Source organism: Bemisia tabaci, chromosome 5 (assembly GCF_918797505.1).
Source record: "Bemisia tabaci chromosome 5, PGI_BMITA_v3".
Lineage (NCBI taxonomy): Eukaryota > Metazoa > Arthropoda > Insecta > Hemiptera > Aleyrodidae > Bemisia > Bemisia tabaci.
The window spans coordinates 34,778,601-34,795,392 of NC_092797.1; the positions used below are offsets into that span (position 1 = coordinate 34,778,601).

Sequence of the window (16,792 nt, forward strand, 5' to 3'; positions counted from 1 at the left end):
GAATACTACCGCATTACGTCAAACTTAGTGCGTGCAGCAGCGGTCGGCGTGAAACGCATAGCGCAAACAAGACTGTAGGAATACTTCACGCATTGCGCCAAACACGGTGCAATCAGTGCGGCGCGGCGGCGGAAGTTAAAATTATTAAAGCACATTTATGTTTGTGCTTTCAAAATATTTTCGTTATCATTTCTTGAAAATCGAAGGCCTTGTCCACACAGAGATAGGTTTACGAAACTTAAGTTTCGCGCCAAGTTACGTGAATTTTTGCTAGTAGTGTTGACAGGGCTTTCGCAAAAAATGAGTCCAACAAGAGTAAACGCGTCTTATGCACCCCTCCCCCTCCGGCACGTTCACTTGATGGTTTATATTGATGTTAAAAAACGGTTGAGAAGAGGGCGGCAAGCAAGTCAATCCGGCCCTGACTCAAATTAAGCTAATTTTTTGGGAAAAGCCTCCTTTCGCATCAAATCAGTGGCGTAACGGGTGCCCCCGCAGACCCTGCTATGCAGGGGGGCCCTCGGCCGCCGGGATTTTTTTTTCTCTCTCTCTCTTTGATGCTCAGCTTTGGTTTCAAACTTTGGGCCTTTACTTACCGAGATGGGACTTCTTCCTCTGATTTTTATTGTTAGCTCGGGGTTTTTCATACTTCTCTTGGACTGTTCCTAACTTTTTGTTTGCTGGAGGGCCCCTGCCCTCCCATGTCCACTCAATGATTCCTAAATAATTGTCTCTTCTTTTGTCACTTTTCGCATTTTGGGTTTTGGAGGGCCCAAGAATCTAAAAGCCTTGGGGGCCCTTTGATTCTTGGGCCTGGGCTGAGCCCCCGCTCTCCTGAAGATCCTTGATCCTTTTGGGGCCCCGTTTAATCGGGTAATTTTACGTTTTTATTTTTTATTTCTATTTTTTTTAATTTATTTATTTGCGCAAACATGCGAGTGAATCAAATTTCACCTCAGGACATAACGTAAAAGCAGGCTAAATCCTGCACGTACCATACCTAAAGGTAAAAAGTTATAAGCTGCTGCCATTTTGATTTTTTGGTGCTTAAGGCTGATTTTCTCAAAAATTTTCAGGCTGCGGGCCTAGACCATAAGAGAAAAAACGGTAAAGGGTGAGGGAGAGAGAGGGATGATTTTGGAATTTTACCGAAATGGGGGGCCCCTAGAAAAAATTTTCCGGGGGGGGGGGGGGGCCCAACGGAAGTCCGTTACGCCACTGCATCAAATTAAAGTCTTTTCACCAGCCGTTATGTAATTCGGTTCATGAATAATATTACAAGGTAAAGTCGATGCAAAAATGGTGAAATTAGAGGAGACGAAAATGAAAATGCTCTAAGTATTTGGAACCTCAGAAAATGAAAAATTTTTGTTGCGATTTGGACAAATGTTCATCATTTTTACCCTGAAAATAACATCCCCTATGGCCGCACACGATTCCGAGGGACATACTTTTTCGGATGACCATTATGCCTAAAGCACTGAATTCCAACGATCAATAAAATAAGCGTTTACGTGTGAAAGCAATAGGCAATCTGCGATGCAAAATATTGTACGACTTTTTCAATTTTATTGCAATAAATTTAGTGAATTATTTGGTAAATCATCCTTTTCTCCGTTTTCTTTTTTTTTATTCCTCTCATTTTTCATATGCCTCTCCTCGGACAGGAATAATTAAAGGCAAACAGATTGAAGGAGGTCTCGTGAAAGGAACGCTTATTTATTACCGTTTTCAGAGAAACTGTAATTGCGCTTGAAACCAAATTAGAACTCACTTTATACACAACATTACAGCATACCATTCATGAATTTGAATAAGTTGTCGGATAAGTTAATGAAGTCCAAATGGAAGTTACTTGTCTGCAACAAAATAAAAAATGCCGATTTAAACGGTTCGACCAGTGCACGAGGGACGATACCACTATTCGACCACGCGGGATCGTGTGTTGCCTACACTATGAATTGAAGGCAAACTGACATGGCGTTATCGTAATCTTTCTCGTTTGATAAGAATTTATTTTTCAGAATTCTGACGCAAGATTACTCTACGTATTTCTCATTTCTTCTCTCTCCTCTCTTCTTCCTCTTTCTCTTATGTCCTTCTCCTCTCATTTCTTTTTCCTTCTTTCTTATTTTTCCTCCCCCTTTTTCATGTTCTTCCTCCACATTCGCTTTCCTCTTTGCTGTGGCTGCAACGGGACGCTAAAAACGGAAGGGAAAACTCATGTGGCTCCCCATTTCCTGTATGGGTTACGTATCCCTTTCCGGTATGTTCCGCGTATCCGCTTCCGGTATGAGCGATGCAAGACAACGATGATTGGTGACTGCTGCCTCAGTTTTGTTTATGTTTTGATTTTGTAATTGTATTGCATCATTGCAGCACGCTTGCTCTCATTATCGTTTATCCTTTTAGTTGTGTTTCTCATTTCTGCAGTTGTGTTTTTGTGCAAAGCAAGCTCAATTTTCTACGTCTTGTGTCTAATTGTTTTGCCCTTTCCGCTCAATCGTAAGCATAATCATTTTCTTTTCATTTTTTCGTATAGTTACACTTGTCGTTCAAGTATCGAATGCAAGCTTAATTAGATTGACTCTTTTAGCCTTACTATACTACAACTTTGTACTGGCATTCTTTGACTTTTCAGTCTAGATATATCATGGATACTTTAATTTATCCCAATCAAATAGATAACTCTTTTTGTCATTGTTAATTTTTGTGTTTGGAAGAGAGTGTGGAGTTGAGGTCGTCTCAACTCCATACTCCTGGTAACAAACTTACCTGGTAAGATGTGGGTTTCCTTTTGAAACCTCTCAGTGCATCATTTGGGTAACCTGCTAGACTAAAAGCAGGTACTTACTTACATTCTCTTATCATGGGGAGAAGTAACTAATTAGAAAATGGACTACCCCAAGATGTATACTGGGATCACTGTAGAAGAAACCATTGGAGCCAGATAGACCATATTTTTTCATTCAGTAATGACCGATGTAAAAGCTCTATAAATATCTGAAATTTTTGTCAACTTTTATGAAACATTTCTGGCCACTCCTACATTTTTTGTCAATGTTTCAGATGCCCTCTCATATCAAGGAAATGCTGCTTAAATATCTGGTTGAGTGGATCGATCGTGTAAAGAAGACACTTAAGTTTCGGACAAACCATTATCCCCAAAGACTAGCGCTGGCAACAGAGACGGTACTTAATCTAATCAGATATTATCACTCATGGTTGCTAAAATGTGCTAGATTCTGTGAAAAAGGCCCTAATCTTCCAAATATTCAAAATTGAGTCACCTATCGATACCCCCTGCATAGAGGAAGAAAATCTGGATATTTTGACGCAAGTTATTGGCCCTGTAAGCAGAATAATTGTGAAAGATATGATGTCTTGAAGTTCAAGACCAAAATTCATAAATTTTAGGTTATATTTTTAGGTTAAGGTCTTAACCTCCAGTTTTTTCATGATATCAGATCCTTATCAACAAAAAGAGCTTCAGCAAATGTCAAGAACATATGAATATTAAGTGAAATGCTATTTTGCTAACTGATTGAAATCAAAATAAAGGAATGTTCTTTTCCCAGTTTATCAGAGGTTTAATAATCAAGAGACGCCTCCGTGTTTACAAGAGAGAGAAGTATCTGTCCTATCAGAAGTTTCACCGCAAAAAGGTTGAATTGAAACTTTTTGATCGAATCTCTCACTTTTGGGATAAGTAAGTGTCACATACATAATTTCTGCTTGTTTCAATCATAGCCTTCCTACACTCAGCCACGCATCAATTATTTTCTAAGACAATTTATCTGTACTTCTCTTGTGTGAAAGATTCATAAATCTCTGTTTACATAAAGGAACGAACAAGAACAAGACTTGGCTACGGCCTGTCTTTTAGTCATACAAACCGAAGGATATTTTTGCGAATGACTCCTTTTACCCTATTCGTGTGCTAATGCTATTTATGTTAATTTTTAACTCAATTATTCTTTTTAAAATTTTTCTAGCTACCTTTTCTGTGGTTTGTGCAAATTATGGCTCTCCAAATTTTTGAACCAATTTGCTGCTTGGAAGAAGTTTCAAAAGTTCCGAATACGAATTACAACTGATGGGACCCTTGAAAATCGTACTTGCACAAGCACTCTTGGGATCTTTGGTGGAATGATACTTGCTTATTGCGTTTTTACTTTTCTGGTATTTGAGATGAATTTTTCTTATTCGAAAACCCTGATTCTATGTTGCATCTTGGGCTCATTTTTATCAGTCGGGCTAGCCGTATCTGCTAATGTAAGGTAAGTTTTCAACTTTTTTTAGTAATTGTTCTTATACTTTACTTACATCAGAAAGTTCTTTGAAAGTTCTTTAAGTGAATTGCCATGTCATTTCCTGAAAATATTCAGCTTTCCGCATGTACCTCCAGGCGGGTTCATTTATGTCCCTGTTCTTGTTGCTATTTTTTTAAATACGATTTTTGGTATAATTTGACCGGAGGGCATGAATATCCCATCTATTATTTTTTCCAACAACTTATTTCCGTAGTTTACTTATGTAAGTACATACCTTTACTATTTTTACTATCTTGAGTATTTTTCAATCTTATACATCAAAACTCTTTCCACTTTATCTTGACATAATCTCGTTTAGGAGTTGATTTCCAATATTCCTGATTTGTGAATTGTTATCAATGTAAGATTTTGAAGAGAAAAATGGGAGCATATGACATATTTATCTAGTTCAGATCTTAATGATTTGCCCAATGTGAAGATGAAGACGCCAGATTGCAAGAAATATCTATTAAGCTTTTTTGAACTTTCTTGCACCCTATGTTACGAGATCATAACAAATGTTTGTTTTAATTTTTAGATGCGTAGTATTGATGGCTCTACCTGAGTTGTTTACTCAAAGAGGACGGCAAGCTCTGCTGGCATATGCTCTACTTTTGACGATGACAGGGCCATCTAAAAATGTATTACACAATACAAAAGTTTTAACCGAGTCCTTAGCCTGCACTGTGGTAAGTGGAGCAAATAGTTTGTTTCTAATATTAATCACAAACAATCGTAATTCATAAAAGTTTATTATTGAAATCAAGGCTGATTCAATATTCATCATTAATTTGGTGTTAATCATCCTACTAGAAATACATTAGAAAGCTAGAAGAATTCGTAAAGAAAGAAAGAAAGAAAAAAAGAAAAAAAAACCCATATGAAATGTGTATTTATATGTTTCATTTTCTCTTACTGTTTAATCATTTTTTTTTCAAAGTTGTACCCTGAAATGATGTCACCTGAAAAATAGAATATTTACTATTAATTATTACAATTCTAAAGTACCTATTTGTTGTACTATTCTTTTACAATGGCGGAATTTGGCTTTTTGTGGCCCCAAGGGACGTAGAATTATCCAGCCTCCTCAATGATTATAGTGAGAGAAAGTATGTGCAAAGGAAAGTTTGGGGTGCCTTCTTGTGGCAAAATTTTAACAAATAATATCTCTTTGTTAAAATATTTGATCTATTTTTTGTTAAATCTGACCAGTGGAGCTAACCATTTTTTACCTCTCCAAAATGTGTCATCTCTAAAATATGCTGTCCGAAAGTAACTGCTTTGGTTGTCTGTCCTGTAAATCCAGGCATAATGATTGTTAGAGCTATTATTTTCCTATTAAATCTTATATTTACAAAGTGTTTTATTTCCAAAACTTAGGAGCAACTGAAAGTTGCAACTCAAGGATTGCGAGAGCTCATAAAAGCACCATTTTATGCAATAAAGGCAGCTCTTGTGGCAATAGTAAAAGCATTCAAGGTAATAGTTAAGAAGGTCAAGGAAATGTTACTGGCAATTAAAAGAATTATGGTCAGTCTAGGTAAGTATTCCCTATAATTTACGCTTGTAATCGTTGTAAAACAGTCCCTTTATTTGGACCCTCAAATTATTAGATTTATTGTAACCGATGAAAAAATTATTTTATAAAACTACTGTAGATATCAGTGTTTCATTAAGTTATCACTTCTTGGAAATGCATAATAATGTGAACCCTGCCTTTTTATGCAAGGTTTTGTCGAATTTATCTGCGAGTGTCCTTTAATGAAATTACTCATTTTTTTCTCGATTTTTTTTTCAAACTACACAACAAGGGCTGTGCAGATTATCTACTTATTGAGACCTAATTTATCCAAAAAAAATGGATCAAAGAGTTTTTCAAAATATTTCTCTCTAATACTGGAATCCCTTACATATATTATTCTATGCTTGGATCTTAACAATATCTATTTCATAAATAATCATTTTCTAATACCTAATAGATACTCAACTAATCAATCAATAAACAATAAATTAAAGATAAATTAATCTAATTGCTGTTTTGATTTTTAATTTTCCAATTAGCCGTTTCTCTGCAAGTGAATTTTATTTTTTATGTTTTGCAGTTAGGGTGATCGAATCTGCTGTAGAATGGTTACTAGGAGGTGTAAGTACCTGCAATGACAAATTTGGCTCTCCTTTTCAACGTTGCATCAATTCGATAGAAGAAGCAGTGGCAGGGTGTAAGGTATATACTTACTATTTATTATTGCATGTTGTCAGTCATAGTATTTAAAATCACTGTCAATTTACAATGAAATGTGTCTGATCCTATTTTTGGAACTTCCTCCCTCCTCTCTCATAAAAATAAAACACATATAATACAAAATCTGATGGTAAGTTTTTTTTTTTTTTTTTTTTTTTTTTTTTTTTTTTTTAACATACCTATTTGTTGAATCCCTATTTCAGGTACCTAGGTATATATTCTTTTTTGTACTACCAAAGATTCTATTTTGTTTTCAGCATCACTCATTTTGAGCTACTGCCTGTTTCATTTCATAAAATTTAAGTTATCTGTGTTGCTTTTATTTGAATATTATTACATACTTGTAACTCAACAGCAATTTGTTTCTATCAATGTGAATTTTTTTTTTCAGTCATCGGTACCCAAATGGGCAGATTTGTGCTCTACAGCCTATGCAGCTGATTTAGTGTGCTACCCAGTAAAATTTGTGGATTACTTCTGTGAATTTGTATCATTCATATCTGATGACGTTCTCGCTGGAATCCGGAGAAGTAAGTTTTCAAATTGATTTATTTTCTTTCCTGTGTGAATCGCTTTTCTGATTAAAGCTGAAAAATCTAATCTTGCAATACATATGATTTCCTCAGTAAAACAAATGCTGCAAGCTTTAGACTTAGACTAGCCGTTCTGTACGTGCTTTGCCCATTCTACCTGATTAATCAGGGAGCTCTGTCATGTGAACAATCATCATTTGCCTCACATTCCTTTTGCCCAAGCATTATTTTGAAAAAATTTGGGAAAGTTTTTTCGTGCAACGTTCATTTTTTATTTTAAGAATGGAAGTAGGGGCTAACGGTTCCATACAAAAATGGAAAGGCAACAAAAACAGATTTTAAAAATTGGAAAGCCTCCTTGCCTTAGCCTTAAAATAACCTGAAGTAAAAATTGCGCATTTTCTAAAATTGGGGCAATTCGTCCATAAGTAGCAAAAAAAGTCGTCACTGTAATTTTGGTGAAAATAGGGCTTTTAAAATGTGAAGACTAATTTAAAAACGGGGAAGGATAAGAATGTGTTGCATCTCTGAATAGAAATACGCACCCAAAATTAGTAAAGTTGCTCTTAATAATGAATTGTGTCGTACTGTTCTTTCTTAATCATTTAAGGAATCATTTACTTTCCCCACCATAGAGATTAAAGAGTTCGAACGGAAGCTAAAAACTATGTTCTATGTCAAAATAACATTCAGCCACTCCTTTTCCTTTCAAACCAATCAAACTAAAACAGTACGTGATGTTGCAAGTGACATTATTGCAGAAGTCAAGAAGAGAACGCATTGGTTTACTCATCTATTTACTTGGATGAGTTTCACTTTCATGATCCTCCTGTTGTATGTGATATACCAGTAAGTCTCTTTCCTTCAATTCCAATCCTTACTCTTTGTCTCCAACCTCTCATTATTTTCAATCATTTTTCTCTTACCTTGCAATTTTTAAAACCCATCCACCTAATCAAATCAAGTAAAACTTACACGGCATGTTTGATTTAACAGAGTCTCTTTTTCCAAAGCCTTGATTTTTATAGAAACTCAGCATTTTAAAACGAATCCCTATCAGTGAGCTATCAATAAGCTTTTTCATGACTTTCAATTACTGTCGCTGGCGACTCCACCAAACTTGCCAGAGCTCTTGCATTGTCTGTGTTCTCTACACTTTTGTCCTTGTATTGACCTGTCTTGCAGGTTGCAAGTAGCTCCCTAGAGAGTGATTTCAGCAATTTTTTTAGGGTCTCTGCAGGATCACGCTTGAGCCATGTTGATGGTCTCACAGGCGCTTTCTCCTTTGATTCAGAGAGAAATACTGAAAGCATAAAACTTACCAATATGCACTAAATAATTTTCCCTACGCTCTCGAGGAATTGAGAACTTATGCCTCTCTAGATACAATTGAGAGGACAAGGCGCATAAGTGCAGTTTTTGAAATAAATTGAGATACTAATGATTTCAAGTAAAACTAGTCTCAATGCATATTCCGTGATAAATCCGCTCCCAAATTCCAGTTTTTAAGCATCCAAAAATCAGTTCAAACATTTTTTCTGCCATTAGGATTGGTGTAATTTCGAAACTTCAAACATGTATTTCTCAAAATAGCAAAAACTGCACTTCTGCGCCTTTTACTCCGAGTCTCTCAATTTTGAAGCTGCAGCGGCACAGCAAAGTTGTATGATTTCTGACACCAAGTTTAGTTAGTGTGAGTACATGCCTGCAGCAGCTTAATTGTTGAAACTTTAGCTGGCTATGTCGAGAAAATAAGACAAGACATACCCCCATCTGCGCCGTGTAATATATCAATTTTCGATTCTTGTCAGGGTGACATAAATTTCAACAATCAACAGCCAGGAGAGGCTATATTTTGTTGTATATACGAGCTATTATTTGAGAGAAACTCAAATATCTACTCTCGACTCGAATTTCCCCGGAAAAAAATGGCCAGTTTTCCTAAGAAATATTTTACCACTCTTTTAAAAGTTAACTTAGAGGAGAATTTAACAATCTTTTATTTGAATATTTATAATTAAGTATCATTTTAAAATCTCTATATTTGTTATGTTTCAGAGTGATATACTATCGCATCAGGTATCTCTCCAGCCTCTCATTTGATAATAAGTATCTCACAGATAATTTCTATGAAATCGATTTTAAAAGGACACGACAAGATCTTGACACGGTTATACCTTTAACTCGTTATGAGCGTTCTCAGTACATCGAGGTTAGTAGCTACCCTTAACCTGCCTCATTGTTGCATTTTTTCTATTAATATATTTTCCCTCCTGATAGTAGTAGCTTCCTTTGGTGGTTTAATGTGGTTTTAGTTAAGGAAGTTATACTGAGACAGAATAGTCACAACTCTGAAATTATCCTTTTTCATCCACAGTCCCTCCTCTTCTTTTAATTGTGCCAAATGACGTTTGAATTTTAGTGACTTTCTTTATCAAAAGGTAGCTTGCACTTAGTTATTTGGTTCCAATTTCAGTGGAAGAATTCCTTTAATAAAATGGAAAATTTAGAAAATAAAGGAATTATAGAATCAGCCATCGACTTTTTTGAAATTTTTCAGCTCATTGACAATTATTATTATTTTTCTTTTTGGTCTCATTTAAAAAATATTTTCAACTAGCCCCAAATTTGCCATTATTCTTGCCTATATTGTGCATACAACTTGTATTGAGAACAATTTGTATTTTCTCAGAAGAATTTCAATCAGTACATGCAAAATTTTTCAAATAACTTCTCATAATTATGAATTTATTTGTTTCCAGTTGACGAGTATAAGACTCTTGAAGAAAGAAAGAGAATCCCTTCTCAATTCCTTTTGGTTTTTATTCTTGACTGGGTACAGGCTTGGAGTTCATATGCTACTGGATTTTGCATTATATTGGATTCTCTCGTTAATCCATAGATATGGCCGCTTGCAAGTCAATGTGGATAGTAATACATTTTTTATCTACATAGTTTTGTTAGTTACTTAAACCATGCACGAATAAAAGGTGTAGGTACAAGCTTGCATACCTAAGGATGATTTGAATGGCATAATGCAAACAGGAACCATCAGCTTGTACATAATAAGAGAGGAAATCAGCTTGCTAATATTATGAAGTAATGCCTTTTCTTGGCTTCAAAGTGACCTATTTTAGGAAACGACTCATAAGTACCTGTAAAAACTTTATTGGTATGTGGTGATCATTTTGTTCATTTTCCACTCGTCAAGTCAGATTTTTTATTTTGCAAGGAACCACAAGCTGGTTCCTGATGGATTACTGCATATATACTGAGGAATTTTCACAGGCATTTTTGGATTGTTCCCTTAATATGGACCACTTTAAAGTGAAGAAAACTCTCCTTTTCCAGCACACTTACTTATGTTCCTTTTTGCACGATGAAATCCATTTTTCATTAATTAATATATTGTAAACACTGCTCAGAGCTGATCTTTTGTGATTTTTTGCGCCATAGGCAGTAATAAATCCCCAGTGATTTTGTTAAAGAACCATTCAATTGGAATTGTATCTCACTTTTTTCCCTTTTTTTTTATTTCTATAAAGCAGTTTGTATAACTTCTCAAAAAAGGAGTTCAATTTGTTGTTCAAATGTTGTGTAATCAGTCCTACAGGTTGAGCTTTTCCAGTGTTTAAAATTAAGTATTTCATAACCAGAAAAATCATCAGTGAACAAATGTACAGGTTTTCCCAGTGTCTATAAAAATGAGTGTATTTCAGACCTACACACAATATGACTCAAGATCTTACCTTTTACTCATGTCCTCAGCAGGCTTTGAATTATTGTCATTTCATTTCTTCTCTAATTTTGTTTTTAGTTCCAAAATCCATCAATATGCTTGCAAAGGGAAACGGAATGTTAGCTGATATGTATCGAAGTGTGGCAAAAGCACTCAAACCTTTGGGTTTGGAAATGCATATGGATACTTTACCTTGTCTTCCAATTCCCTCACCTCCAGATTGGTACCGATATAAACAAATATGTAAGTTTCTATCAAAGGATAGTACACTCTAAAGTTGTAGTGCTTACTTTAAATATGTTCCTAAATGATAAGTGATTGCAGAGTGCCTCTTCGCTCCTCCAGTTTAGGGAGACAAGAAATCTGAAGGAAAAAGCTCAGGTTGATTCTAGTGCTGAGAAGGAGGTAGGATCTGCATAGTTGCCAGGAACCTTATTATATCTATCGCTGTAAACTTTTTCTGTAGCATTCGCACACTGCAGTTTTAGTGTGGGTCGTTCTTTGTCCATACAGTGATTGATTGCCGTTTAGAATGTATTTTTCTTTCTTGCTACATCCAAGTGACCTTTGGCTCCCCCGATCATCTCTACATTTGTTGACCTCTTTGTGTTGTTACCTCAATCTACAAATAATGCCAGAAACCACTCAAGGAAATGGTTTTTTGACAGTCTTCTTGCAAAATTGAACTTTCTGCAGTTTTAGGCAATTTAAAAATAATAAAAAAAAAGTCTTAAAAACACCCATGATGTTCAAAATTGAACTAGAAAAGAAGAAGAAGAAGAAGAAAAAAAAACAGCTATCGGCAGGGATTAAGTGAAAACGAGGGAAATTATTTAGAACCAAATGGTCATGTAGATGTGATAGATAATTCTAATTGCCATCAATAGAGATATCAGCAGCCTGCTCTACTGATCACCTGCAGCCAGTTTGTCGAAATTTATGTCGCCACAACAAGAAACGAAAATCAATCAATTACACAGCTCCGAGAGGGTTATGTCTTGTCTTATCTCGCTGACAAAGTCAGTTGAAGTCTCAACAATGTGGCTGCTGTTGAGCCTCATTATTTCACTCTGAAAGAGTTCCTTTAAGAGCTCGGTTTTCACTTCCATGATTTTATCATGTCGACATGATTTCACAGGCAGGGCGAATTAAAGCCATTCAGAAGTAAAATTCAAAGAACATGAGCATAGAATTGTTGCTGTATTAAATCCCTTTTAATGGAAAAACTTTATATTTTTAAAATACATTTATGAATCTAATTTTGGTCATCGATTCCCTTCCCAGGGGCCCTCATGGGTCTGATATCACTTCTTACACTACTTCAACCATATGCAAAACGTATACGGAATATGGTCATGTCACATTATCATCCTGATGTTGCCAAGGAAAGATCAGTCTGGCTCTACAACCATATTCTAAGATCTCGCGGTAATTTTCTCTCTTTCGCTCGAAGGCGGTTGCGGCGTATGTTCGGTCTTCGAGAAAAGATGCCTCAAGATGAAATCTCTCTAGCGCAGAGGTGTTTTGCCATGTAAGATCCATCAGGATAAATTCGTTTTATTATTCAACCACAAGACTATGAATTTTATTCGATGTAATTTATCAAGTTAAATTGTCATAAACCAGAAATTCTCTGGGGGAGGAAAAAGAGTGGCAACCCTGCAAATGTTCTGATGTACATTTTAATACTTGAACAACAGAATACCTCTTTTTTAGAATCAATGCTTCGTTAAAGTCTGGGGTTTTCTCTTATCTTTGTAGTTTTGTCAATATTTCTTTTTATCATTCTTTTTTATGTAAATCATTTTTCCGCTCAGGTTTCCCTTTCTTGACTGGTTCTTGGAACAAGATCGAGGGAAAGTCTGCTTGCTTGACGGTGAGTCCGGGACAGCTGATGATGAATTGGTTCATTGCTCTAAGGCGGACTGTATTGGTCTATATCACGGCAAATGCTATCAGGAGTTAAATAATGACTGCACCATTTGTCGTAAGCCAATTGAATATGGGGATTTATCTGACATAAGTGAAGAAAAGTAAGTTTTCTTTTAATTTTTTTGTATACATTAATGTTTTTCACATTCTTTTTTCACATTTTATTGATAAATATATGTTTATGTATATGTTTCACACAACATATATTCACACAAAGCAACTTGTATTCAACATATTGTAAAAGTGTTCTGTTGCCGAAAAAAGGACATTAGTTTTGATGCTAAGAACGCTAAACTTCATCAATCATGGGAATCGCAAAAACATTGCAAGACAATTTCCGAAATCCTACAGGCAAAAGACCACTTTTGGGAGGGGGGAATGTAGAAATAAACCTCCACTGCTACAATTCGATTAACAACGGGTTATGAATTTTGCTGTCGTTTCAAGGCTAAGTACCACAGTTCACATTGTGTCAGAAAATTATTTTCAAAATAGGTATCATGGGAGGCTGAAAGTTGTGGTCCAAAAATTGTGAATCACATTTCAATCAAAACGGGCTTTTCTCTTTCATAATTAGCTAAAGGAAGTCTCATTTGTTTTCCTGTTGATAAAATAAATGAATTTCCATCAAATGACAGCTTATAAAAAATTTCTATCTTTTGTCTCATTGATTTTAAATACACACGTTCATCATCCCCCAGTGGGCCTTTTGCACTAATAAATGGATTTTGATGGAGTGAACGGCTGTAAAAACTATTCTTCAAATATATTCTGATGTATATCAGTATCATGCATTTGCAAATTTGACGATCACCACCAACCATGCCCAAAAGTTTGGAGAAAGTGTGTTCTGCTGAAAATAGTGATTCAATCTGAGAAATAGGGCACCTCACAAAATTTTCAGCCTTACCGCTACCAATCCTACTTTACATATCACATTTTCCGTTACTGAGTCTTAATCCACTCTAAACCTGTTTCAGAGACTCTTCTGATGATGGCGAAGAGAATGATAATCGTAATGCAGCTCGTTACAGTCATGTCAATGTTCATTCTGTTGAAAATCATCGTGATCCCGATGAAGGTTTGTATTTAAAATACTTTTCTACAAAATACAATGATTGAAAATCTTCGCAAAAACACAACAGCAGGTAAAGCATTTCTGAGGTGAATTGCTTATAATCCATCAATTCATTTTGTCGAATAATTATAGTTTAGAGGCCCAAAGTGTCAAAAAAACCGAGTTAGAAGCATGAAGCAAAAATTTATATATGGAATTATATGTAGAATTTATTTGTTTTATTTGTCGGCCTTCTATGGTGTAGTGGTTGTAGCGCTAGCTCTATGATTGGGAGGTCCCGGGTTCGATTCTCGGCCAGGCAACCCGAGTTCGACAGTCTCAAACAATGGTTGCCTGGGACTGGTTGCAGGGACAGAGGGGGGACAGGACTAAAGCACAAGGGTTAGCCCTTGTGGGCTACTTGAAGTAGAAAAAAGAAAAAAAAAGAAATTCAAGCTCTAAATATTGTCGTTACCTGTTTGAATTTGTGTGCTTTCTGTAATGTCTGCAGTGTAACATGAAAGATAATTCCAATTGCATTTTTCGTTTTATTTCAGAGGGTACTTCGCCAAATGAGGCAAGCTCCACAGGCAGCTCCCAATATTCCTACTCTTATCAAGACAAAGAATTCATTGAACACAGAAACGCGCCGCTCATTGTGCGTCGTGCTTTTGAGGACCTTGAAGCCCAGAAATTAGTTAAATATGTCTCAAAGAGTGATGACTTAGCCGTTGATCAGGTACAAATTTATTTATCATTGCAATGAGGCTCATTTTTTTAAAATTCATTTTTGGAATGCATGTAAAGATGAGGACACTTACAATTTTCCGTTTTCTATCAAATCAAATTTCAGCTGAAGAAACGATTAATCTCAGTTACTAAAAATCCAACTCCATTCAAATGTGAAAATATTGCGCTAATAGGTTTCATGATGTTATGTTAAGAATCGATCACCATGTATCCTTCCACCTGCATTTTTTTATTGACTCTTATGTTGCAATTGTAGCAACAGGTTATGTGTCCTGACTATGCCCCTGGCTTTACTGCTGTCGCAAGTAAATAATTTCAGAACAGTTGCTAAGATCAGTTGTAACACAGAGAGTCTGAACGTAATTCTTACCTGTTTTTTGCTCAAATTCAATTTTTTCTCTTCTATCTATGCAAAGCCTGCAGGCTAAAAGGTGCCTTTTTCAGGAAACATGCAGAAGGCTGTGGAAATGATCTGATGATAACATACGCAAAATTTTTATCTCTGATAAACTATTAACATCGACTTTGTATACGGAAGAGAACTTTATTACCTACAGCAACAAAGCTTACCACGATGTAGCAGTTGGCCTGCATATTTATGAAAAGTAATGGGTTTTTTTCACCTCCATTAATTTGCTTCACTTTTTTTTATTCTTTACTCTCTAAAAATTTTGAGTACACATTACATGCAGGGGCCCTCTACGTAGGAAATAATGGTAAGTTCATGTAATGATGTTAATTCCCCTCCTTTTTTTGGCGACATCCATTTGTTCAAACAGAAGAAGCTTAAAATTGCAACAATTTAGGTCTCAATTTTCTCTCTATCTCTTTCTAGGATTGGACTCGTGCTTCTTCAGATGCGTCCTCAGGAGAAAAGTCAAATACCAGCTCAGATATGGCTGACGAAGACTCTGCAATCACCATCGAGCCAGAAACATCCTCTAAAAGACATTCCAGTCTTCTAAAAGTCAACTTACAAAATTCAAAATTGAGTAAAACCGATAAATCTGCTATGATTAAAAATTACTTCAATAAATTAGAAGACTATAATTCCGCAAAGATGTCTGTAGTGGAATCAAGCGTACAACGTGAAAACAATCAATCAAATGGAATCATTAGGAGTCAAATTGCAGAAAAAATTCAAGATCATGACTCAATTAGCTATAGTAGTGTAGCAGAACTTAGTTCTAAATCAGATTCTCAACAAGAAATAGTGAATGATGATTATCTTTCCTCATCAAATTCCAGGGAAGAATTGAAAGTTATACAAGGGGAAAGAGGCTTTGATGTCAACAGCAGCGGTAGCTCATCAGAATCTATTGTATCTTCCTCAGAATTCAATAGGAAATTACTGCAGAAAAGAAATAAGAAGAAAAAATCATTTTTATCAAGATGGCTAAGATAGAGAATAATATTAAGTATCGTGTACTCTTGTTGTATCTTTTAATTTTTGTTAAGTACAAATAGTTGTAATCAACATTTAAAATATACTATGAAAAGGTAAAAAGGCTAAAGGCTAAAGGCTAAGGTAAAAGGCTATTTGTTAAGGTAATGTTTTCCTCTTATTGATTTCTCATCAATAAATGTTACTTTGCCCATCTCCAAAAACATAGTTGTTTAGTTTTTCTAAAAATGTATGCTAAAAATTTCCAAAAGTTTTATGCAAAAGTTTTGTAGGATCCAAAGTTATATAATTTTTTTTTTTTTTTTTTTTTTTTTTTTTTTTTTTTTTTAGGTATTAAATGTCACCAACTTTCAAAACTTCCTTCACAACATTTTTTAAAACAATAGAACACCATCGATTTAGGAGATTAGATCTGCCCCTCAACCAATTGTTTCTTAACTCATTGGTGGTCAGTTTTGTCAAAAATCAACTCTCTAGTTCTAGAGAGCTTTGAAAATTTAAGCTGGTATGGCTTTTTATTTCCTTTTAATGATAGTGAAATTGCAAGAAAGGGTATCTTGTTTGCAGTGTCTCAAAATCCCCCATTTTATTTTGCCCCAGGGAAGACGAATCCACGCTATTCCTTGAAATTCTCACAGAATATTCAAATCCATTGAATGTTTAATGGCTTAATAACAATTAACAAACCACAATACCAATCACGAAATGCAATGAATATGAAACCGAATTTGTTTAACTCTGAAAGAGAATTTTTTTTCCTGTCACTAGGTATCTCCTAGTTTCAAATTTCCTTGGAGGGAAACAAGCCACATGTCACAGTA

General features: G+C 35.4%; 1 protein-coding gene across 2 annotated transcripts; it reads left to right on the top strand.

Annotated features, from left to right (window-relative positions):
• The first annotated feature begins 1,911 nt into the window (after nucleotides 1-1,911).
• LOC109037315 (DC-STAMP domain-containing protein 2) lies at nucleotides 1,912-16,222 on the top strand. 2 transcript variants are annotated; one of them, XM_072300617.1, is made up of 16 exons: nucleotides 1,912-2,505; nucleotides 3,070-3,192; nucleotides 3,996-4,280; nucleotides 4,852-5,002; nucleotides 5,694-5,853; nucleotides 6,416-6,537; nucleotides 6,947-7,085; nucleotides 7,724-7,937; nucleotides 9,147-9,300; nucleotides 9,851-10,019; nucleotides 10,906-11,070; nucleotides 12,112-12,358; nucleotides 12,645-12,860; nucleotides 13,740-13,840; nucleotides 14,374-14,555; nucleotides 15,402-16,219. In XM_072300617.1, the coding sequence occupies exons 3-16, from the start codon at nucleotides 4,150-4,152 to the stop codon at nucleotides 15,969-15,971; spliced, it is 2,721 nt and encodes a 906-aa protein (XP_072156718.1). In that variant the 5' UTR covers nucleotides 1,912-2,505; nucleotides 3,070-3,192; nucleotides 3,996-4,149; the 3' UTR covers nucleotides 15,972-16,219. The 2 variants fall into 2 exon arrangements, with proteins under 2 accessions (XP_072156718.1, XP_072156717.1); XM_072300616.1 differs by lacking the exons at nucleotides 1,912-2,505; nucleotides 3,070-3,192 and adding an exon at nucleotides 3,253-3,709 and having other exon boundaries at nucleotides 15,402-16,222.
• The last annotated feature ends 570 nt before the right edge of the window (nucleotides 16,223-16,792 follow it).